A 26118-nucleotide genomic window follows, 5' to 3' on the forward strand; every position below is an offset into this window, starting at 1 on the left:
CACCCTTAAAATATGTGTTGTCACGTGAGACTTAAAGAATGCTTCTCCAAACTAACCAGACAAGATTGGTAATAATTTAAAAATTGATCAATACTAAGTATTGAGAAGAATGCGGTGCAAAAGGAGCCTCATACACTTCTATTAGGGCACAAAGTTGGAAAATTAGTAAAAATGAATATATACCCCAAAATCAAACAAAAGAAACCAATATGTTTTTTTTAAAACTGTTAAACTAAAAATAAACATTACAAAACAAAGATGAATATTTGTATAGACCATGATACAGAAATCCCTTCCCTATGTATATTTTCTAGCAGTGGTTCTTAATCCCAAAGGACATCTATGTATAAACACAAGGGGACTAGTAATTTAGATGGGAAAAAGTACATCTGTATTTTCACTAACCTCTAACAAATTTAGTAGTTCCTGGGGTCACACAGTTTTACATATGATTTTACCAAGCTATCAAAGAACAGATAGTCCTCATTTTATGAGTGTTATTTAGCCAAAAACAGAGTATAACCTGCCCAATCCTTTTATTTTTATTTCATAACCAGATAAAGACAATACAAGAAAATACAGTTTTTTGGTTTATTTCATTTATAACATACCGTGTTTCCCCGAAAATAAGACCAGGTCTTATATTAATTTTTGCTCCAAAAGACGCGTTAGGACTTATGTTCAGGGGGTGTCATCCTGAAAAGTCATGCTAGGGCTTATTATCTGGTTAGGTCTTATTTTCGGGAAAACACAGTAGGTGTGGGAATAAATAAAATTTGAAAGAGAATGTTCATATTCTATAAAATGCAATGTTCCAATAATGGCAACATTTGGATCAACTCTCCCATAGATAACAACCATAAACTCTAGGCAACATAAATTTTTTAAACCGCCTGAAATCAGAATCTCAAAGAGATATCTGAACCCCCAAGTTCACTGCAGCATTATTCACAATAGCTAAGATGAAGGAACAGCCCTTATACCCATCGATGGATGAATGAATAAAGAAAACAAGGTATATACATACAACAGGATATTATTCAGCCTTAAAAAGGACAGAAATCCTGCCACTTGTGACAACATGGATAACCCTTGAGGACCACATTCTATGTGAAATAAGCCAGTCACAGGACAAATACTCCACAATTCCACCTACGTGGTGAATCTAAAATAGTCAAACTCATGGAAGCAAGAGTAGAATGGTGGTTGCCAGGGTCTGGGGAGAGGAGTAAATAGGGAGTTGTTATTCAATAGGTATAAAGTTTCAGATATTTGATATTAATAAGTTCTAGAGATCTGGTGTACAACATTGTGCCTACTAAAAAAATTTGTTAACAGGGGTTAGATCTCATGATAAATGTTGTTACCACAATAAAACAAAACAGAACAAAAACAAAACCTTCCTGAAGTGGCCAAAGCATACAGAAAATGAATGAGGGCAGCCAACATTTGTAAGAAAGAATGGAACTGGGTTTGTTTCCCGTTTAGTTTTTAAGATAAGGGAAGGACAAAGTCACCACCACTACAGGGTGACTAAAATTTAGATGGAAAATGTCAACCTTACTGCCTTGTATTATAGAAACAGAGGACAGAGTTCAGGAAGATCACAGCAGTTGAAAATTTAGGAGAAAATGCCACAGAAAAGAGACAGCCAGAGAGTGGGAACCCCAAATTTCTGTATAAACTCTGCCCAAACACTGGCTGATCTCTAAACTACAAATAAGCAGAACTAAGGCCAAAAGACCAAGAGTATTAATTACGAACACAAAATGGACTCTAATAATTCTGACAGCTATGCCAGTCACAAAGTGACAGTCATGCCAGAGCATCAGGTGAAAGGTGTAGCCAGTGAACGCCCTAACCTGATAACTCCAGACACAGGGTGGAGTGTGACCATCTGGACGGATTTATCGGAGTGCAGATGAGTTTTATCAGACTGCAGATGGGTGCACCACATCCAGTCTGGAGCGTAAAATCAGAAGCTCGCTGACTGCTCATCACTCAGGCCTCAACTGACAAGCTGACAGCCGCATCTGCACTCATCCCAGACAGAGCACATGAAGTCTCGCCTCCTGACAATCTCACCAGCCCGGCCTGACACCCGACACTACGCACCTCAGTGCACTCGAGATTCTCACTGAACACCAACTCTCTCTCATCCTTCTTTCCTAAGACTCTTGCCTAACTCTGTTGCTTGCAAACCAGTGTGACCCTCTTGTGTGAAACCACTCTACCTCGACTATTGGAGGCTGTCCTCTGGCCAGAGTCCTGGTTAACGCCCGTGGTTAACCAAGTCAGTAGGACTAGATCCATGGCTTCATTCTAATAAAGTCTGACATTGAGGAAAGACACAAATGTGTGTGAGACTGCTACTTTGATAGTCATGTCCCACTCACGACAAGACCTGAACAGAGATTTCAATTGCTGCCTACCTCAGAGAAGACAAGTTTAAAATCTGGGTCCTGTCAAATTAGTGCTTGCTAAAACATCAATACTTGTGACACATTCCATTTCCCCAAATGGTCACAGGTACATATTCACTCCAAAGGCTCTTCCGAAACCTTGTTATTGCCCTGGTCCAGAGATAGAGTCTTTCACATCTTTGTATATCCTCACAACACTGAGTGAACATATTTGGCATCAAAATTTGGAAAAGGACCAGGCACATATTTGGATCTTAAAATGTAAATAGAATTGTGTTCTTCAACCTAAGGCCTTCACAATGTTGGAGAGCTGGAAGAATGTAAGTGTGAATGGAGTTAAAACACCAAGACCTGGAAGTGCCCAGCAGGGTCAGGGGCTGAAACGTTGATTGAAGGTAAGTGGAGTTAGAGGGGACAGTTCAGAAGCAATGGCAGGAGTGTGTTGGACATTTCTTGGAGCTGTGCATCCACACACAGCTTTGGCTATTACACCCTTATGTCTGCTTCACCCCAAAAGAAAAAATGTACATTACACTCATGCTTGATTCTATAAAGTGGGTACTGGGATACCTTCTGACAATGGAAATTGGCTTCTAAACACAGGGAATGTTTGATACAGTCCCATTCATTTATTTTAGCTTTTACGTCCCTTGCCTTTGGAGTCAAATTCATAAAATGCTCTTTGAACCCAAGGTCCATAAGTTTAGTACCTATGATTTCTTCTATGCAGTTTATTGTGTCAGGTCTTATGCTTAAGTCTTTGATCCATTTTGAATTAATTTTGGTACATGGTGACAGATAGCAGTGCAGTTTCATTCTTTTGCACGTGGCTTTCCAATTCTCCCAGCACCATTTATTGAAGGGGCTCTTTTCTCCATTGTATGTTTTTTGCTTCTTTGTCAAAAATTATCTGTCCATATTTATGTGGTTTTATTTCTGGGTTCTCAATTCTATTCCATTGGTCTATGTATCTGTTTTTCTGCCAATACCATGTTGTTTTGATTATTGTTGCCCTGGTATAAGCTAAAGTGGGGGAGTGTGATACTTCCAGCATTGTTCTTTTTTCTTAGGATTGCTTTGGCTATTTGGGGTCTTTTGTGATTCCAAACAAATCTGATGATTCTTTGTTCTATTTCTTTAAAAAATGCTGTTGGTATTTTGATGGGGATTGCATTAAATTGTATATTGCATTGGGTAATATGGCCATTTTAGCTATGTTGATTCTTCTAATCCATGAGCACGGGAAAGTCTTTACCATATGATTTCACTGATACGTGGTATATAACCAAAAACAACAAAAGAACAAGACAAACAAATGAGAAACAAAAACTCATAGACATGGACAATAGTTCAGTGGTTACCAGAGGGTAAGGGGTAAAAGGGGTGGTATATGAGGGTAAAGGGGATCAAATATATGGTGATGGAAGAAGAACTGACTCTGGGTGGTGAACACACAATGGGATTTATAGATGATGTAATACAGAATTGTGCACCTCTAATCTATGTAACTTTACTAACAATTGTCACCTCAATAAACTTTAATTTAAAAAATAAAAAAATAAAAAATGAACACAGGGAATGTCTGATCCCAGTCCTCCAAACTAGTCATTACCTCCAAAAAGCAAAAAAAAGTGAAAAGCTGCTGAGAATCCAGCAAAAAACTGTTATACTTCCACTTCCCATTTTCTATGATTTTTCTTATTTACCATTTATAGAGATCATGAAATACATCGAAATTGCCTAGTAAAACAATAGGGGAAAATATATGCACTATACTGTTAATTATAAAAGCATATAATAAATCAAGCAATGCAGTGCGCTCTCAGGCATGTAAATATAGAATATGAACAGGTATATATAAAAATTAATATTTATTCTATAATTATGAATGACTTTCATTTCTTCCTTTGGATTTTCTTAAACTTCTCATATTTCCTATAACTGAGTATTACTTGTATAATCAGGCAACTAATATTTTAGAGGAAAACAAAAGTTACTGTTTAACAAGTTAGGTAAAATCAGGTCTTTGAGACAGCATGTCCAACATATCAAAAAGTTACCACCTTCTGTATAATTTAAAGATTCAACTTTAAATCACTCCTGGGATTACAGTGTCTTAGAAAAAAACAGAGGAGTGTTTAAATTGGCCGCTAGATCCACTGCTGGGACCTCTGGAAATATTTAGAACTCAGAGGTAGGAAAGTGCTTACATGACACATTAATTTACTATTGCATAAAACCTTATAAGATGATGTTCTGTTGAGTAGAAAGCTTTATCGTTCCTCTCCCTCACCACTACTGATAGTTAGTTGTCTCTGATCATGGGATACTAGACTGTGGGTTCTAGAGCATGGCTATAGCCCTAGAAAGAAAACTAAGAAGTCAACTCATTCAGGAGGAGCAGCAAACAGTCACAAGAAGTTAATGGAATACTCATGAAAAGGAGAATGTCTTCCTTGTTTTGAAAACAATATCCCAATTAGCCATGCTCTCTATTGTAAATGGAGAAGATGGAGATCCTACACTGAATGTGATAGGGAACATTAGGACAAAGTTGAGAAGAGGTATTTGCAGAAAGGAAACAGTGACTGGGAACTGGGAGTTATGAATATTTTATTTTAAAAGTGTTGAATAAGACGATAAAAAATTAAGGAATTATTGGATGAAGGAAATGCCGTGAATATACATGAATATCATTTTAAATAAGTCACGTTCCCTTATCATAGAAAAGAAAAGAATATCAGCCTAGGGATTCTGATTAAACTAACATGTATTGTACACTCAAACTTTCAGTTACGTTATATTAATCCTCACAAAAATGACGGGTGAGGGGGACTACGGTACTCATTGGAATACATATGAGATGGGTTTAGCATGGTAGAAAACTACCTCAGACTAAAATGAGTCTTTGGTTTGAGAATCTGTGCTTCTAAATGGAGGTGCAATCTTCTCATTTTTAAAATAGTGATAAAAATACCTGCTTTACTTTATTTGCTGGGATATTGTATCGAAATAATGAGATAGCATATGGAAATTGCTTCAAGGATTGACATTATATAAGTAAAATGAAATAATAACAATTCAGAGCTATATTTTGGTGATAATAAATTAGTACCTGGATTGTATCAGGTCACATTACAAATTCATATTAAATAATAGCTTTAACTATATATTGAAAAAAGATACACTTTGATGGTATTGAAGATTTATCTTTCTACTGATAAGTTATTTCAACTTCCTAAAAGAACCAGTTACTTTCTTCTTAGTGTTTATGTCAGAATTTTGAATGAAGGTCAGGTTCAATAAACAATGCCACATTCCACAGATGTGGAAGAGTAAATATTTGTTATGCAGCAGTTGTTTTAATTGTTCCCCAATTCCCATAGCAATTTAAAGTTGGAATGGAGAGATCTGTGCAATAGAGAAACTTCTTGGTATATTAGGGACAGTGTCCCATAGACCCAATTAAGAGTGGTGTTGGAAATAAACTGAAGCTGAACTAAAGCTCAAAAATGAAATGACATTCTCCTACATGTGTAACTTTTGGAGACAGAGGCAAATGTTTACAAAATCAGTGTTATAAAATGTGAGAGCTTTTTAATTCAAAATATGTTTATCAAAGTAAATTCAAAGAAAGAAATTATGAATTCAAAGGATACCAAAATAAAATGTGAGAATTGGAAAATGATCTAGATATTATAAATTACACAAACAGATATTTGTTATGAATTAAATGCATTGTCATTTAACTTTTTTGCTTACTTTATATTCATTCTTTTAGGTAAGTTAATTTTGTGCAGAATGTCATCACCAATCCTTTTTGTAATGAAAAATACAGATAGCAATAAAATAAATAAATTTATGGGACAAAAGTAAAACCATAAGTTTAAGGCCACAAAAGGTTTTTTTCCTTAAGTCCAGAATGGATAGTTTGGGGCATGATTTCAGATAGGTAGATAACATGCTAATGAGTTGAAATGTTTTAGGAAAATCTATTGAGCTACATTGTTGATATTAACACTAAGGTTTGGTAAAGTTATCCTTCAGAAATGAAGGAGAGAGAGTGACGTCATAGGAATGGCGGCAGCAGGGCGCACTTTCTGAGTTCTCCTCCGGATCTTGTTGCAAACGGGACATATAACCCATCAAAGAAATTTTCGCTCATCACACAGAATAGCGGGGAGATTCGTGGATTACTTGAAGCTAAGAAATACTTGAAGGTGCACTAATTGGGCGAGCAGGGGAAGGGAAAAGAGGAGCGGCGTGAAAACGCCCGGCCGGCAGCGGCGGGAGAGCCCAGCCCCCAACGGAGCCTCAGCTGGCGGGGGCGAAAACCGAAAACCGCTGTGCCGGGCACGCACAGGATCCCAGGGCGGAGCGGAGAGTGCAGAGACCGGGGGTGGGCTCTTTCCCTGCGTCCCACGGCTGATTTCTCCCGCCGGGAAGGCGGCCAGGGCGCCCTACTGTGAACAAGGAGCACAGACTCCATACCTGGGCCCCTCCCCCGCCACGCTCTTCCAATCCTACCCCGCCCTTCCAGAGATGGGACTGGAAACCGTGGTGGAGCCCCGCTGTGCCAGGCATGCACGGGAGCCCAGGGCGGAGCAGAGAGCGCAGAGACCGGGAGGCGGGCTCTTTCCCTGCGTCCCACGGCTGATTTCTCCCGCCGGGAGGGCCCTAGCTCAGACAAAGAACATAGCCTCCATACCTGGGCCCCTCCCCCGCCCCACTCTTCCAATCCTACTCCGCCCTTCCAGAGACTTAAACCGGCCCCTGAACCGAGGAGTGGTCTCTAACGCTCAGGCTTTGGGAAGCCTGACGGGCAGCCCTGACCCAGGCAGACTGGGAAGTGTGCGTGATTTTGGCTGGGCTGGGAGAGTGAAGACCCCTCCATCCCCAGCCCCCACCCTTCCTGGCTTGCCTAGTGTGGGGTGGGTGCAGCTGCAGAGACACACCCGGAGATCAGCAGTGAGGCAGGCGCAGCTCTGGGCTTTCAGCAGATCAGAAATCTCCCGCCCGAACTCACACACACACACTGAAGAGGTGCCTTAAGACTCAAGAGTACTGGTCACGTATCTGGTGGTGCCACTCTCAGTGTGCGTATGTGCAGGCAAGGGCAGAAACTGCACTGACATTGTAAAAACTATCATCCAGACCCCTCAGGCCCACGCATTTAAGTCTGCAGTCCCAAAGTCTCTCTGGGCACCAGGTGACCGGCTCTGCCTGCGCAATAAGCAGGGGGCTCTTTGGTACAGCAGAGAACAACCTGGACATTGCTTGGTGGGCTTAGGCCGAGACTGTCGCTGCTTTTTGTATTGCTTTGTTTTGTTTTGTTTTGCTTTGTCTTTATATCTTTGATATCTTTGCCTCTGTCGAGTGGGGGTTATCAGGTGGTTTTGCATGTGAACGTATTTGATATTTTTCTTTGTTGTTGTTGTTGCTGTTGTGCTTGGTGATTTGCTTTGTTCTGAAACTGCCCTGCCGGGGCCCAGCTTGTGAGGCACGGTCAGCAGATCAGAAATCTCCCGCCCGCACCCATACATACACACTAAAGAAGTGCCCTAGGACTCTGGAGTTCTGGACAAAGGGCTGGTGGTGCTACTCACGGTGTGCATACGTGCGGACAAGGGCAGAAGCTGCACTGACTTTGTGGAGACTATCATCCAGACCCCTCAGGCCCACGCATTTAAGTCTGCAGTCCCAAAGTCTCTCTGGGCACCAGGTGACCGTCTCTGCCTGTGCAATAAGCAGGGGGCTCTTTGGTACAGCAGAAGACAACCTGGTCACTGCTTGGTGGGCTCAGGCCGAGACGGTCGCTGCTTTTTTGTTTTGCTTTGTTTTGCTTTGCTTGGTTTTGTTTTGCTTTGTCTTGTATCTTTGATATCTTTGCCTGTGTCGAGCGGGGGTTATCGGCTGTTTTTTTTTTTGTTTTTTTTTGTTTTTTTTTTGCATGTGAATGTACTTGATTTTTTTTTTTTGCTGTTGTCGTTGCTGCTGTGCTTGGTGATTTGCCTTGTTCTGGGACTTCCCTGCCGGGGCCCAGCTTGGGTGGCACGGGACTCGGCATATCCGGGAGCCAACTCCAGACCAAATCGGAGTGCAGCCGGGTTTGACCTGCAGGTCACACACCTAGAGGGGGTTCTCTGCAGGCTCTGGAGCCCATAGAGGCCAAATCACATTGGGGTGGTCAACCCTCACGCAGCAGAGCGCCCTGCGGGGGGCAGAGCCAAGTCTCACGGCGGGTCAGCCCAGGAGTTGACCCCACCTGCTCACTAGTGGGAAGCAATTAAAGATCTTCTTGAACGGGACAGTGTACACAACACAAGACTCACCTTTGAAGCACACGCAGAGGAGGACGACGTGGTGCGAGTCAAATATAAAGGACACATACTACATAAGATAACCTAGCAAGAACTAAGAACTCTAGGGGATCTACCTAATATATCAAAATAAACACAGTCAGCCAGAATGGGGAAACAAAGATACACGTCCCAAATAAAAGAACAGAAGAAGCCTCCACAACTGGAACCAAATGAAGCAGACGTAACCAACCTCTCAGAGACAGAGTTCAGAACACTGGTGATAAGAATGTTTAAGGAGCTTAGAGAAGACATAAAGAAGGATGTAGAAATTATAACAAACGAGCTTAGAGAAAACATAAAGAAGGATGTAGAAATCATAACGAACAACCAGTTAGAACTAAAGAACACAATTACCGAAATTAAGAACTCACTTGAAGGAATTACCAGCAGGCTAGATGAAGCAGAGGATCAAATCAGCGACTTAGAAGACAAGGTAGCAGAGATCACCCAAACGGAACAACAGAAAGAAAAAAGAATAAAAAACAATGAGGATGGCCTAAGAGACCTCTGGGATAACATCAAGCACAACAACATGCGCATCATAGGAATACCAGAAGGTGAAGAGAGCAAGCAAGGGATTGAGAACATATTTGAAGTAATAATGTCTGAAAACTTCCCCAACCTGATGAAGGAAACCAACATACAAGTCCAGGAAGTGCAGAGAGTTCCAACCAGGATTAACCCAAACAGGTCCACACCAAGACACATTATAGTTAAAATGGCAAAGCTTAAAGACAAAGAGAGAATCCTAAAAGCAGCAAGAGAAAGACGGAGGGTTACATACAAGGGAACTCCCATAAGACTATCAAATGATTTTTCTACAGAAACATTGAAGGCCAGGAGGGAGTGGCAGGAGATACTCAAAGTGATGGAAAACAAAGGCCTACAATCTAGATTGCTTTATCCAGCAAGGCTATCATTTAAAGTTGATGGAGAGATAAAGAGCTTTCCAGAAAAAAATAAGCTAAAGGAATTTATCACCACCAAGCCAGCATTGCAAGAAATACTAAAAGGACTTCTGTAAATAGAAGAAAGATCAAAACAACCTAACTACAAATTTAAAAATGGCAATATCTATGTACCTATCAATAATCACTTTAAATGTAAATGGATTAAATGCTCCAATCAAGAGACATAGGGTGGCTGACTGGATAAGACAGCAAGACCCTTGTATATGCTGTATACAAGAGACTCACCTCAGAACAAAAGACACACACAGGCTGAAAGTGAAGGGTTGGAGTAAGATATTTCATGCAAATGGAAACGAGAAAAAAGCTGGAGTTGCAATACTTATATCTGACAAAATAGACTTTAAAATGAAGAACATACTAAAAGATAAAGATGGGCACTATATAATAATAAAGGGATCGATCCGACAAGAGGACATAACCCTAGTAAACATCTATGCACCCAACATAGGAGCACCTAAATATATAAAACAGGTACTGACTGACATAAAGGCAGAGATCAACAGTAACACTATTATGTCGGGGACTTCAACACACCTCTGACAACAAGGGACAGGTCTTCCAGACAGAAAATCAATATGGAAACAACAGCCTTAAATGATACATTGGACCACTTGGATTTAATCGATATTTTCAGAACATTTCACCCCAATGCTGCAAAATACACCTTTTTCTCAAGCGCACATGGAACATTTTCCAAGATAGATCATATGTTAGGCCACAAAACAAGTCTTGATAAATTTAAGAAAATTGAAATCATACCAATTGTCTTCTCTGATCACAATGCTATGAAATTAGAAATGAACTACAGGAAAAAAACTGGAAGACACACCAATTCATGGAGGCTGAATAACTTACTACTAAATAATGAATGGGTCAAGCAGGAGATCAAGGAAGAAATCAAAAGATATCTCGAGATAAACGAAAATGAAAACACGACAACCCAAAATCTATGGGATGCCGCGAAAGCAGTCCTAAGAGGGAAATTCATAGCTTTGCAGGCCTACCTAAAGAAACAAGAAACATCACTAATCAACAGTTTATCTTCACATTTAAGGGATTTGGAAAAAGAACAGCAAAATAAGCCCAAAGGGAACACAAGGAAGGAGATAATAAAGATCAGAGCAGAAATAAATGAAATAGAAACCAGAAAAACAATACAAAAGATCAATGAATCCAAGAGTTGGTTCTTAGAGAAGATAAACAAAATCGACAAACCTTTAGCCAGACTCATTAAAAAAAAGAGAGAGAGGACCCAAATTAATAAAATCAGAAATGAAAGAGGAGAAGTGACAACGGACACTGCAGAAATACAAATAGTTTTAAGAAGTTACTATGAGCAACTATATGCCAACAAATTTGACAATTTGGAAGAAATGGACAATTTTCTAGAGGCGTACAACCTTCCAAGGCTAACTCAAGAAGAAACAGAAAACCTGAATAGACTGATTACCACCACGGAAATTGAATCAGTAATCAACAGTCTCCCAACAAACAAAAGCCCTGGACCAGATGGCTATACAGGTGAATTTTACAAAGCGTTCAAAAAAGAATTATCACCAATTCTCCTCAAGCTCTTCCAAAAAATCCAGAAGGAGGGAAGACTCCCAAACACTTTTTACGAAGCCACTATCACCCTGATCCCAAAATCAGACAAAGACACCACAAAAAAAGAAAACTACAGGCCGATATCTTTAATGAACATAGATGCAAAAATCCTCAACAAAATATTAGTGAACAGAATTCAGCAATACATTAAAAAGATCATTCACCATGATCAAGTGGGATTCATCCCTGGTATCCAGGGGTGGTTCAACATCTGCAAATCTATTAATGTGATACACCACATTAACAAAATGAAAAATAAAAATCACATGATCATATCAATAGATGCAGAAAAAGCATTTGATAAAATCCAACAGCCATTTATGATAAAAACCCTTAAGAAAGTGGGAATAGAGGGATCTTATCTCAACATAATAAAGGCCATATATGACAAACCCACAGCTAACATCATACTCAATGGGGAAAAGCTAAAACCATTCCCCCTAAGATCAGGAACAAGGCAAGTTTGCCCACTATCTCCGCTTCTATTCAACATAGTTCTGGAAGTTCTTGTCACAGCAATCAGACAAGAAAAAGAAATAAAAGGCATCCAGATTGGTAAGGAGGAAGTAAAGTTATCATTGTATGCAGATGATATGATACTATATATAGAGAACCCTAAAGACTCCACCAAGAAGCTATTAGAGCTGATAGATGAATTTAGTAAAGTAGCAGGATACAAAATTAATATTCAGAAATCAGTTGCATTTGTATATACCAATAATAAAACATTAAGAAATTAAAAAAACAATCCCATTTACAATCGCTCCAAAGACTATAAAATACCTGGGAATAAATTTAACCAAAGAAGTAAAAGATCTATACTCAGAAAATTATAAGACACTGAAGAAAGGAATGAAGGAAGATATAAATAGATGGAAACACATATCATGTTCATGGATAGGAAGAATTAATATAGTTAAAATGTCCATACTGCCTAAGGCAATATACATATTCAATGCAATTCCTATCAAACTGCCAACGTCGTTTTTCACAGAAATAGAACATATAATCCTAAAATTTATATGGGACCATAAAAGACCCCGAATAGCAAAGGCAATCTTGAGAAATAAGAACAAAGTGGGAGGTATAACAATACCTGACTTCAAATTATACTACAAGGCTACAGTAATCAAAACAGCATTGTACTGGCATAAAAACAGACACATAGATCAATGGAACAGAATAGAGAGTCCAGAAATAAATCCACGCCTATATGGCCATTTAATCTACGACAATGGAAGCAAGAATGTACGATGGAGTAATGACAGTCTATTCAATAAATGGTGCTGGGAAACCTGGACAGACACATGCAAAAAAATGAAGTTGGACCACCTCCTTACACCATATACAAAAATAAATTCAAAATGGCTTAAAGACTTAAATGTAAGATCTGAAACCATAAAATACCTAGAAGAAAATATAGGAAGAAACTTCTCAGACATTACCCGGAGTAAGATTTTTACTGATATATACCCTCGCTCGAGGGAACTAAGAGAAAAAATAAACATATGGGATTATATCAAACTAAAAAGTTTTTTCACAGCAAAGGAAACCATCAATAAAACAAGAAAGGATCCTACTGAATGGGAAAAGATATTTGCCAATGATATATCTGATAAGGGATTAATATCACAAATCTATGGAAAACTCACTCAACTCAACTCCAAAAAAACAAACGATCCAATTAAAAAATGGGCAGAGGACTTGAAGAGACATTTTTCTAAAAAGGACATACAGATGGCAAACAGACATATGAAGAAATGCTCAACCTCACTAACCATCAGAGAAATGCAAATAAAAACCACAATGAGATGCCACCTCACCCCCAGTCAAAATGGCTATCATCAATAAATCAACAAACAACAAGTGCTGGCGCGGATGTGGAGAAAAGGGAACGCTTGTGCACTGTTGGTGGGATTGCAGATTGGTGCAGCCGCTATGGAAAACAGTATGGAGGTATCTCAAAAAATCTGAAAATGGAACTACCTTATGATCCAGTAATTCCACTCCTAGGTATCTATCCGGAGAAATCCAAAACTTCAATTCAAAAATCTTTATGCACTCCTATGTTTATTGCAGCACTATACACAATAGCTAATACATGGAAACAACCAAAATGCCCATCGGTAGATGACTGGATTAAGAAACTGTGGTACATTTATACAATGGAGTATTATGCAGCCATAAAGAAGAAAGAAATCTTACCATTTGCAACAACATGGATGGATCTAGAGAACATTATGTTAAGTGAAATAAGTCAGACAGAGAAAGATAAGTACCATATGATCTCACTTATTTGCGGATTCTAAAGAAAAGAATAAGTGAATGAACTAATCAGAAACAGTTTGGGAGACAATGAGGAAAAGCTGAGGGTTGCTAGATGGGCGGGAGGGGTGGGGGGTGGGGGGGAGGGTGAGGGGATTGGAGGGCAATCGGTGACCATAGGATGGCCACGGGCTTGAAAATTAATCTGGGGAACGTAATTTGGTGGTTACCAGAAGTTAAAGGGGTTGGGGGGTGGGGGATGAGGGTGAGGGGGATCAAATGTATGGTGATGGAAGGGGAGCTGACTCTGGGTGGTGAACACACAGTGTGATTTATGGATAATGTGATACAGAATTGCACACCTGAAATCTATGTAATTTTACTAACAATTGTCACCCCAATAAATCAAAAATAAAAATAAAAATAAAAAAATAAAAAAGAAATGAAGGAGAAAAAAAGCTTTTCCCAAACAAACAAAAGCTAAGGGAGTTCATCACTCTCTTAGAAATTCTGAAAGGAGTTATTTAAGCTGAAACGAAAGGAGGTCAATTGATAACATGAAAACATAAAAAAATATACAACACACTGGTAAACGTAAATATTTAGTCATTCATAAAACTCTAATTGTGTAATAGTATGGTGTGTTAACCGTTTAACTATAGTATAAACGTTAAAGGAATAGAGTATTAAAAATAACTATAGCTACTATAATTTGTTAACAAATACAGAATATAAATAGAGGCAAACTGGTACATTAAAAACATAAAAGGGAAGGAGTAAAAGGGTAGAGTTTTTGTATACAATCAAAGTTCAATTGATATCAGCATAAAACAGACATATATATATATATATATAATGTGTATATATATATATTTTATATAATATATATTTTTTTTATGTAAGCCATATGGTACCATAAAGGAAAAGCCTATAGTAGATTCACAAAAAATGAAAAGAATGAAATCAGAGCATACCATCATGGAAAATCACCAATATACACAGGTAGGCTGCAAAGGAGAAAAAAGGAACAGTGAATTCCAAAACAGCTATGACACAATAAGATTAGTAAGTCTTTACATAGCAATAATTACTCTAAATATGAATGGATTAAATTCTCCAATTAGAAGGCACAGAATGCTTGGATGGATTTAAAAAAAAATTATATGCTGCCTACAAAAGACTCACTTTAGCTTTAAAAACACACATACGATGAAAGTGAAGAGATGGAAAAAAATATTCCATGAAAATGTAAGGTAGCTATACTTACATCAGATAAAATAGACCTTAAGGCAAAAAGTGTCATGGGAGACAAAGAAGATCATTATATAACGATAAAGAAGTTAACTTATCAAACAATATAACAATTGTATGCATCCAACATCAGACCACCTAATAATATATTATATAAATACTAACAGATCTGAAGGGAGAAATAGATAATAAAACAATAATAGTACAAGACTTCAATACGCCACTTTCACCAATAGATAAATCACCCTGACAGAAAATCAACAAGGAAATATTGCACTTGAATCATACTTTCAACCAAAGGGATTAACATGTTAAAACATTACATAGAAGAACAGCAGGATACACATTTTTCTCAAGTGCATACAGAACATTCTCCTGGTTAGAGCACACAATAGAGCACTTCAGAGAACTGAAGTCATACCAAGTATCTTTTCTGACCACAGTTGTATAAAACTACAAACCAGCAACAAGAGGAAAACTGGATAATTTACAAAGATGAGGAAACTAAACAACACACTCATGAACAACCAAAGGGTCAAAGAAAATAATAAATCAAAAGAGAAATAAAATATATATCTTGAAACAAATGAAAATGGAAACACAGTGTAACCAAATCTATGGGATGCTAAAAAAAACAAAAACAAAAACAAAAAAACAGTTTTTAGAGGTAAGTCAACAGTATTAAATGCATATATAAGAAAAAAAAGAAAGATCTCAAATAACCTAACTGTACATCTCAAGGATCTAGAAAAAGAACAAACTAAGCCCAAAGTTAGCAGTTGGAAGGAATAACAAATATCAAAGTGGAAATCAATACAATAGAGACCAGAATAACAATAGAAAAGATAAACAAAATTATAAAACTCCTATAAGAAAACACAGGAAAAATGTTCCTTGACACTGGACTTAGCAACTATTTTTTAGATATAACACCAAAAGCACAAGCAATAAAAGCAAAAATGAACAGGTGGGATTACATCAAACTAAAAAGCTTCTGCATTGGGCCGGCCCGGTGGCTCAAGCGGTTAGAGCTCCATGTTCCTAACTCCAAAGGCTCCCGGTTCGATTCCCACATGGGCCAGTGGGCTCTCAACCACAAGGTTGCCAGTTCAATTCCTCGATTCCCACAAGGGATGGTGGGCTGTGCCCCCTGCAACTAGCAATGGCAACTGGACCTGGAGCTGAGCTGCGCCCTCTACAACTAAGACTGAAAGGACAGCAACTTAACTTGGAAAAAAGTCCTGGAAGTACGCACTGTTCCCCAATAAAGTCCTGTTCCCCTTCCCCAATAAAAATCTTTAAAAAGAAAAGAAAAGAAAAAGCTTCTTCTGCATAGCAGAAGAAATAATCAACAAAATGGAAAAGTAACCTATGGAGTGGGAGAAAACATATGCAAATTATGTACGAGAGAAGAGGTTAATATTTAAAATATATAAAGAAGTCATACAATTCCACCCCCCCAAAGGAAACATCTGATTAAAAAATGGGAAGAGTGAAATCATATGGTTCTAGATTTTTTTCTCTGTGACTTATTTCGCTTAGCATAATAATCTCAAAATTACTATGTTGTTGCAAAAGGCATTATTTCATCTTTTCTCATGGCAGAGTAGTATTCCATTGTATATATACCACATCTTCTTTATCCATCCATCTATTGAAGGACACTTTGGTTGTTTCCATGTCATGGCCACTGTAAATGAACATCGGAGCTCATATATCTTTATGGATAAATGTTTTCAGATTTTTGGGGTATATACCCAGGAGAAAAAGTAAAAATAGAAAGTTTTCTGACATTCATTTTCAGGCCCTTTAGGGAAAATGGTTGCATATACATGGTATCACAGGCAATGAGTAATATCTTTTTGTTCGTCGGTTACTCAATCTTTAAAATGAAGATAATAATAGTATATATCTCATATGATTGTAATAAGTATTAAATCAAATACATGAAAAGTACATGAAGAAATGCCTCATTTTCCCTAATTAATTGGTATTGTCTATTGTTATCTAGCATTAAATGTCAGATACCTGAACAACGTAACTTACAGCACTTAGAGTGAACTAAAGAAGAAATACGTAGAAGGTTAAGGAGAAATTACTAATTTGAAAAAGGAAGCTTGTTTAAAAAATCTTTAACAGAAAAGCATTGAGAAAGGAGGATTCGTTTCTGGGATAAAAGTTGAGTTTGAATGCAGACCTTTGTTACTAACGTCAGAGAAATTGTGTTTGATAAAAGGTTCCATTCTGTTCCACATGCTTCAACCTTTATTTGGATGTAGAGGGGAAATGATGCTCAGCTTAATTTTTTGTTGACGTTCAATTGTCAGTTTACATTGTTTACATTCATCTAACTTAACTTCCCTGCACTCATTGCTGAGTAGGAATGCAATAACTCCAAAAGCTCATTTCAAGTTCTTACTGTGAGTGACAGAGCAGTGCTGCAAATAGACTGCTGTAGCTGGAATCACAGAGCTGGATTTGAGATTTTTGTCACCCTCTCCTATACTGGCTGGACAACCTTCAGCAAAGTATTTCACCTTTCAGAGTCCCAGGCTCTACATCCGTAGAATAGGTAATCAGTACTAACTCCTAGTAGTATCTGGAGAACATTAGATATTTGAAAATGCTATGCAAATGAGGGTAATTTATGCTATTTGTTATGGGAAGTTTTCAGATAATTTCAGAAAAGAAAAAACAATACTTATTAAAGACTTTTTCTGTTTATTTGAGTCTTAAAATCCTCAGATATTGTGGTAATGTAGATGGTGATATACATTTCTGATCAGAGTCACATTATAACAAGAATATACCAATTATGTGATATAATTGGATCTAACTACATTCTCCCTGGAGTTTTGGGGAAATTTTAATCCCCCATGTTTACAGTCCTAACTTTAGTTTGTTGCAAATATTGGACCTCTCCCTGGCATGCCCCGGAAATAATTTAAACTGTCTTGAGTTTCAAAGCTAGGTACTCTAAAATAAAATTTAGTGCTCGTTTGCTACACCTGCTTCTTCAAAAACATTTACAGTTGACCCTTTCTTCGCCATTGTACAAAAATTATTTTAAAGTCTTATATCCATGTAAATAAGGTTTACATACACATCTATACATGTAAAATGTAAATTACCCTATCACCATTCATGGAATACAGGGACAAGAAATAAACCAGCATTCTCAAATTAGCTAATCATCTGTCAAAATACAAAGTTATTACAATATTATTGACTACATTTCCTATGCTGTATATTACATGACATGTGATAACTAGACTTATCATGGTGATCACTTCATAACGCATACAAATATTGAATCACGATGATGTACACCTGAAACTAACAGGTTATTGTAATAAACTGTACATCAATTTTTAAAAGTTTAAAATAAATATACAAATAAATAAAGTAGCTAATCTCATTAGGGAATTAGAAAAAAGAATGGATAGAATCCTGAGAGCTGCTCCATCATTAGAGAAATGTAATTCGAGTGGTCATAGCTATCTTTGTTTTTCATTTCATGATGCAAAAGATATGGATTGCTGTCCTCCAATATATCATTTGGTATTTCATTAAGGACAGGCTATTGAAAAATACAGAGTTCTAATGATGTCCTTGTAAAGAAAAAGCAGAGAACTTGATCTTTGTAAGGTACCAGACAGTTAACTCCTGTACAGCTCTCGGTTTGTATTCTGTTTCTCTTCCTTTTACCCCCAGCAGACAGAATGAGAACGTTAGATTCCTCAATTTGGTGCTCTTAGAGACATCATTGCAAAATAGGTGTGTTATCTCATTTTCTTCAGCAACCAAGCAATTTGAATACTATTATTGGACCTACAATCTGCTGAAAAATTAATTCTCTGTCCCAAATGTGTGGAACTGCAATGTAATTATTTGACCATCTTCAGCAGTTGCTATAACCACCATATTTTAAAAAAGATTTTAAAGATCTTAAAAATACAAAGGAGATACCATATCACCATTATGGTTGTATTCAAAATAATTGTTGAATTCAAAATAATTAAGACAAAACATATGATTCCTATGTCTAGCTCTGTAAATATGAACAAACATAAACCACCTCTTCCATTAACTCTTTCTGGAAGCTCCTTGCACCAGGTTTGTTGTCCATCAGTACTTCTTTATCCTACTGATCCTGAGTTCCAGAGTGAGCTTTCACTCTGGAGAGTAAATTGTCTGGAATTTATCTCAGCCCCCTTATTTCTGTCTTGTTTTGATTGCTTCTGACCTGGATTAATCTTGGCTAACAGAAATGTCCCAGAAAAAAAATCTGTACATCTATTCCATCGATTCCGACATTGTGCTACACTCTTTAATTGGTAGCAGAAATTCAGCTCAGTGGATTAAATCTGTGATTGTCATATTCTCGATGTGTCTGTCATTCTGCTTGCATCCCAAGTTTACTTAATTTAGCGTCTCTCCAACTGCCACTAAAACCAACAAGATTAATACAGCACACATTTCCCTGTCTGAGATAACAGTGTTTTGGAAAGAGTGACAGCTTTAAAGCCAGTCCACCTTTTCTTCCTACACACAATTCATCAGGCACAGTGCAGGAGTGGGTCATTCACCTTCTCTCAGCATTGCTTTCCTTGTCTCTAAAATGAAAAGCAGTAGCTTAGGGCAACTTTTAAGCTTCACAATTATAAAATCATATGAAAGGAAAACATTAAGTTGTTTAACAAACACTGAAATATGTGTATAAAAAATTACCCTTCGCTCTTGAGAAAAAGAGATTTTACGATGACTTCATCTGCTCACCACCCTCCCCTCACGTCCAAGCCAAGTAATATTGCCTAGCACTAACTAGGCTGTTGCTACATATGTGTTGAATGAACTGATGAACAAGCATTTAGATGTTACATTGTGCTTGCAAGTGCTTTTACTGTGTTATATCATGGGATTCCCTTGTTAAATCTATGAAGAAGTTATTGGTAACTTTGCAGGCAAGGAAATGTGGACTCTGAAAAGTAGTGCAGCCCGCACTTACCTCGCATGTGAAAGATCCAGCACTTGGAGTTTGGTTTCCTAAGAATGTAATGTCAGGTCTCATACACTTTTAATTGCAACTAATTATGACACACTTAAGAATCAAATGTGTTTTAAGTTCCTCCTCTATACCATAAATCTAGTGTATGTGATAAAATTAAAACCAGACCAATATATAGGTGAGCACACAGTTACTGAAAGAAGCTAGAAAATTAACATAATGTCACAGAGCTTACTGAGATGTGGCCAAGATTTTTTTCAGGTCATCTACATTAGATTACTATTGTTTATGATGTTCGTCCAACATACCCTGGGGCATCGAGAGGAAAACTAAAGACAAAACGAATGTATCCTTTTTCACCCACTGAGCAATATTTTAATAAACTCACTACTTCTAGAAGAGCAGTTTTCTAGCGGGTGGGGGTGGTGAAAGCTCTCCCCAAAAAAGCATAAATAGCAGAAGGGTTAGGCAACTATGACCCCCAGGGCATCAATCCTTTCACTTATTAACTGGGATGTTATTCTTTTTCTCCGGGTTCTGTTGAAGTGCCTTTGATACTCAAATGGAAAAGAAAAACTGGAAAATCCAGGCAGCATGCGGTAGCTGTTATTACTTTGGTTAGTTTAATAACTAAAGCAATCAGTTAAGACCTGGCTATGAAGGACCCAACAGAGCTTTGGTCTCACTTCAAACTGAAGCTAAATACACTTTAGTTTGCAGACACTTACAGGACTGAGCTGGGGACCCAGATGAAACGGGAGAACTGTGTTCTTGCCAGGGGAAATAAAACTTCTTGACACCAATTTGACCTAAAATGAATTATTATGTATCTAATTCCAAAAGAAGATGAATTTTGAATCAGGTTCTCTGCAAGGTACAGGAGGAACAAATGGCTGCCCTGAAAAACAATGATTGCAGACCTATCGAGCACAGGTCAGGGTTCAATGTTGGTGAAGAAAGTACATGATCTGAACAATGCCTCTACATTAAACTTTTTTTCTGTGTTTTCATCCTCTCTGTTGCCTGAAGAATACATCCCAATCTTTAATGTTATATTTAATATACCTCAAAAACTGGCAAATCTTTCTTCTCTTTTTTGGTTCTTTTTCTGACTATTGCACACCTCTATATTGTTTTCTTGTCTTTCAGAAGTGTCACTGATGCATTTTGGTCTCATCCTAGTACCTAAGACTATTCTCCCTCAGCTCATCAAGGCCACATTCAATTGACAAGATGTGAAATCTTGTCCTAACCTTCTGTCAGATGATCTCCCCTTCCTTGAAGTTTGTCCGTACTTACTCTCGGGGTTGGAATAAAACACTGCTACTGAGAAGCAGTGCCATGCTTTACAATGAGAAACAGAAAGGCCAAAGGAGGAACAGCCGCTTAATTCCTCTGCTCAGTCCATTCTGTGCAAGCAACCTGGATGCAGGATTCTCATCAGAAAGGGAAAACTGGGTCAAATCAAGGGGGTTACTTACATGAATAGCCTATTAGTGGAATCAGGCGAATACGAATGCCACATCCATCCATCTCTACATTACGCACAACCTTTCCAACGGCACCACAGAACGTGAAATCCGTTGGATGAGCGTGCCTCTCCTTAACCTGGGAACTTCCTTCTGTTCTCCATTACTGACCAACCACTTTAGGGCTAATTCTTTTTTTCTTTAACTAGATTTAAAACCTTATTTTAAAAATCATCTTGTCTAAATAAGTTTTAACCCATTTTTTAAGTGTCTTAATTTTTTTCTCCTTCAATGCATTATGTATTATTTTTACGGTGTCAGAAGTCAATTTTCCTTTTTCTCTCACATTTATGACAGTTCCTTCTATTACACTACATTTCTGATCAGAGCTCCTTCATTGGCATATGCCTTATATTGCTCTCATTTTTATGTCCTTGTTTTCATTTAAACTTGGGCTTTAGTTAATCATGCTCCCCTATGTTTAATTTACATTCCTCTACACATTTACACTTTATTTTCTACAATCTTTAAAAAGTTTCCTATTATTCTCTCACATTCACTGATTCCACTAACATTCATAATTATGTTGTTATTCCAACTCATAATTATGTGTTTTATTTGTCCCAAAAATGCACGTTCCCTTGTAAAATACATATTTTAACTTTACATATAAATCTTATTGTGTTATAAAGCACAACTTGGCTTACTTTTTTCAACACTTTTTCAGGACGTATTTATGTTACTGTATGAACACCTAGTTCATTGGAGTTTCCTCATTGCTGTTATTTCCTCGTTGCTTTGGGCTGAGGGTTTGTTATGGGATAAGAATTTTATAATATGTCAAATTCCCATGTAAACATTTGTCTATATCTGAGATCTCTTTTATTTTCCACCAGACTATTTAAATGTCCCTGAAATATAATCATAATGTTTTTATTATTGTGGATTCGTAATGTGTTTCAAATATGGATGCTACCCTTACTTTTCTTCATAAATTTAACTATGCAAGTTGTGTTCTTTTACTTTTCCACATAAATTTTAGCTTGAGTACTCATATTCCTCAAAATATCCAGCTGAAATTTTGAATATATTTAATTAAATGTATAGACTATTTTGTGGGGGTAAATGGCTGCCTTATATTTTTATCCATTATTAACATGTTGTACTTCAATTACTCATAGTCTATTATGTTTTTATTATAATTTTGAAATTATTTCTGTCAAGGTCTTATGCATGCTTTGTTAAAACACAGATGGTTCATATTTTTCATTTTTGTTTTATTTATTTCTATTATGTTTACGAATCATTTATTGCTAATATAAAGAGAACTACTGATTTTTCCATTGATCTTAACATCCAGAAGTCTTACTAATTTTTCTTATCAGATTTTGTAAATTTTTCAGTCTCTTTCTATTGCTACTTCTGCCATATTCGTGTCTTATTTTTGAACAGGACTACCAAGACTATGTTAAATAGTAGCTGTAAGAATGGCATCCTTATCTTTTTCCAGATGATAATGAGAATGAAAATACTGGCTCCATTAATTATTAGTGAATAGTAACTTCCTATAGGCTTTTGATGCTTAGTTTCCTTTCAAAATTAGGAAGTTACCTTTTGTGAACTTCAAATACTATATGAAAATTATGAATTGACTTCAACCAAATTTATTTCCTGCATCCCTTGAAATAATTATTTTTTATTTTACTTAATCACATCATGATTAACTTGTGATGTTTACCAAATGTTTAAAGAAGGATAATAAAAATAATCCTATGCCTACAATAACAGTTTTTACTTCTTTGGATTGTTATGAATAAAGGCATTTAAAAATGTATCGGGCATAATCTATGTCTATAGCTATATCTATTTCATCTATCTATCTATATGTATACATATATATTAATGTTTTATTTGATAAGAAAATCATTTAAAATGCAGATTATTAATATTACTTCCTACTTACTGCATTGATGGTTTTTAAACTATGCCCCTTGGAATCCTCAAACCAAATTAAAGGAGGAAGAGTGAGTAAGGAATTAAAGGATAGAGCTTTTCCTTCCGTGTAAACCTGTTTAACTTCAACCAGAGAAACTCTCTTTTTTGTTTGTTTTATACATTACACTTCTGTGTAAATTTTATTTGCTAAAAAAAAAATAATGGTTGCATGTCACTGGTTTATTTAAATGTACACATTTTAATAAGGGCACTGTTATTGACAGTTGATCCCTAAGTGATAGTTCTTGCATGCTGTGAAAATAAACAGGTAGATAGAGCCCATAATACACATTACATGTCTCTAGTCATAGTAAAATTGACTTTATAAATACGTTTAATTTATTTCTATTAAACAACAAATTTACTTGAACACATGCTTCCTCATCAAACTGCGGTACACTCTGGAGTCACATAAATAGGTCCCTTCAATGAGGCGACTGTCCTCAATGGGCAATATGCATATATGGAATGACTACTTATACCACCAGCACACCTTACTAAACTCTAAAAAGAATTTGTCCTGGCGAGACTTTCTGCCTACCCAAAGCTTAACCACACAGGACTGTATTAGTATTTTGAGGGGCCCTAGACACTCTTGCCTTTATGGGCCCTTCGGTGAAATAATATTAAAAGTTATATTTTATATCTGCATTGGCATAAAGGTAAATTTACTACGTATTGAAAGTTAAAAATTCATTGTTCTACGCAGATTTTAAAAGCAATCAAGACATTTTCCTAGTTTCCTAACAGCATGGCAGGCCTACTGTGCTTAGTGGATGACGCAGCCTTGCAGTGATGGGTCAAGAATTCAAATACATGTACGATTCTGTCAGGTAATAAAAATGACTGAGATCAACTGAGAATAACATATTATTTGGCAACTAATATTCATCTCCAGTGACAAGCAGACGAGAGAGAAAGGAGAGGGCACTCTGGTAGAATGGCGAACATGCTTCGAATCCAATGGTTCATTTGTAACTGAGCTCAATGATGGAAATGGGCCCAATGTTTTCAAATATTATAATTTATTTGAAGATGAGCTAAAAGCACAGTTGACCTCTCATTTAAATTTTATGTCATACCCCTTGCCTTTACAATGTGGACCTTAAATTTAAAACATAGTGCAGGAATCACTGCCAAAACAACACATCTGTCTGCTGCATCCAGGAGATAGGCCAGGGATTTTGTAGTCAATGAATTAAGAAGCGGAAGTAGTAGAAATGACAATAAGCTGGTCTGGGATCTAACCATGCTATAATCAAATATGTTTTCTCTTAACCCTGAGAAAAATCAGATTGGTAGTCCTGCTCTAGTGCCCTGTGTTTACAGTAAGAAATTTGACCCAGAGTTATATTATTGCATTCAAATCTATAACTACAGTCACACTGAATATGATTCTTAAAAGGGGAGCTCTTACAGACATGGTATTAACAAATTTCTGTTCTGTCTTCCACAGAGTGCTGTTGGAGAAAGGGTATATGGAACATGGAAAGGACCAATGATTCCGTAGTGACAGAATTTGTCCTAGTTGGGCTTTCTGACCACCCAAAGATCCAGACAGTTTTCTTTGCACTAATTTTGTGGCTGTACCTGATAATCCTGTTGGCAAATGGAGTCCTCATCTCAGTAATCATCTATGATACTCACTTGCACACCCCCATGTATTTCTTCCTCTGTAACCTTTCCTTGCTGGACATTTGCTACACCAGCTCCTCTGTCCCACTACTTCTTGGCAGCTTTCTGACAGTAAGGAAAAGGGTTTCCTTTTCTGGGTGTATGGCGCAAATGTTTCTCTCCTTTGCCACGGGGGTCACAGAGAGTGTGCTCCTGGGCATGATGGCACTTGACCGCTATGTTGCCATCTGCTACCCACTGAGATACCCTGCCATCATGAGCAAGGGTGCCTATGTGCCCATGGCGGCTGCATGCTGGGTCTCCGGGCTTGTGGACTCAGCGGTACAGACATCTCTGGCAATGCTATTACCATTCTGTGCTAACAACATCGTTAACCATTTTGTCTGTGAAATCCTGGCTATCTTAAAACTGGCTTGTGCTGATATTTCAGTCAATGTGATCAGCATGGCAGGGTCAAATCTGATTGTTCTGGTTATTCCATTGCTGGTCATTTCCATTTCTTACATTTTTATCATAGCCACTGTTCTGAGGATCCCTTCCACTGAAGGAAAACGTAAGGCCTTCTCCACCTGCTCAGCCCACCTGACAGTGGTGATTCTATTCTATGGAACCACTTCCTTCATGTATGCAAAGCCCAAGTCCAAAAGCTCTGTTGGTGCAGATAACCAAGACATCGTTGAGGCCCTCATCTCCCTCTTCTATGGAGTGATGACCCCCATGCTCAATCCTCTCATTTATAGTCTGCGCAACAAAGATGTAAAGGCTGCTGTGAAGAACATGCTGGGTAGGAAAACCTTCTCTGATGGACTATAAATACTGAGCTACGCCATGTGACTCAATATTCAAAGCTGCTGCAGACACGAAATTCATATATAGAAAATTACCACGTGAAAACAAATTCACCATGTCATTCAAAACCACGTGGTATTAGCACCACGCTCTAACCAAGGTGAGGGGGATCAAATGTATGGTGATGGAAGGGGAGCTGACTCTGGGTGGTGAACACACAATGTGATTTATGGATGATGTGATACAGAATTGCACACCTGAAATCTATGTAATTTTACTAACAATTGTCACCCCAATAAATTAAAAATAAATTTAAAAAAAAAAACCACGTGGTAGAAATATTTT

General features: G+C 37.5%; 1 protein-coding gene across 1 annotated transcript; it reads left to right on the top strand.

Moving 5' to 3' along the window:
- The first annotated feature begins 24834 nt into the window (after positions 1 to 24834).
- On the top strand, positions 24835 to 25797 carry LOC117032320 (olfactory receptor 13C8-like). The gene has a single exon (XM_033123744.1). It carries the CDS (start codon positions 24835 to 24837, stop codon positions 25795 to 25797), a length of 963 nt encoding a protein of 320 aa, XP_032979635.1.
- The last annotated feature ends 321 nt before the right edge of the window (positions 25798 to 26118 follow it).

The sequence above is a fragment of the Rhinolophus ferrumequinum genome, chromosome 12 (assembly GCF_004115265.2).
Source record: "Rhinolophus ferrumequinum isolate MPI-CBG mRhiFer1 chromosome 12, mRhiFer1_v1.p, whole genome shotgun sequence".
NCBI lineage: Eukaryota > Metazoa > Chordata > Mammalia > Chiroptera > Rhinolophidae > Rhinolophus > Rhinolophus ferrumequinum.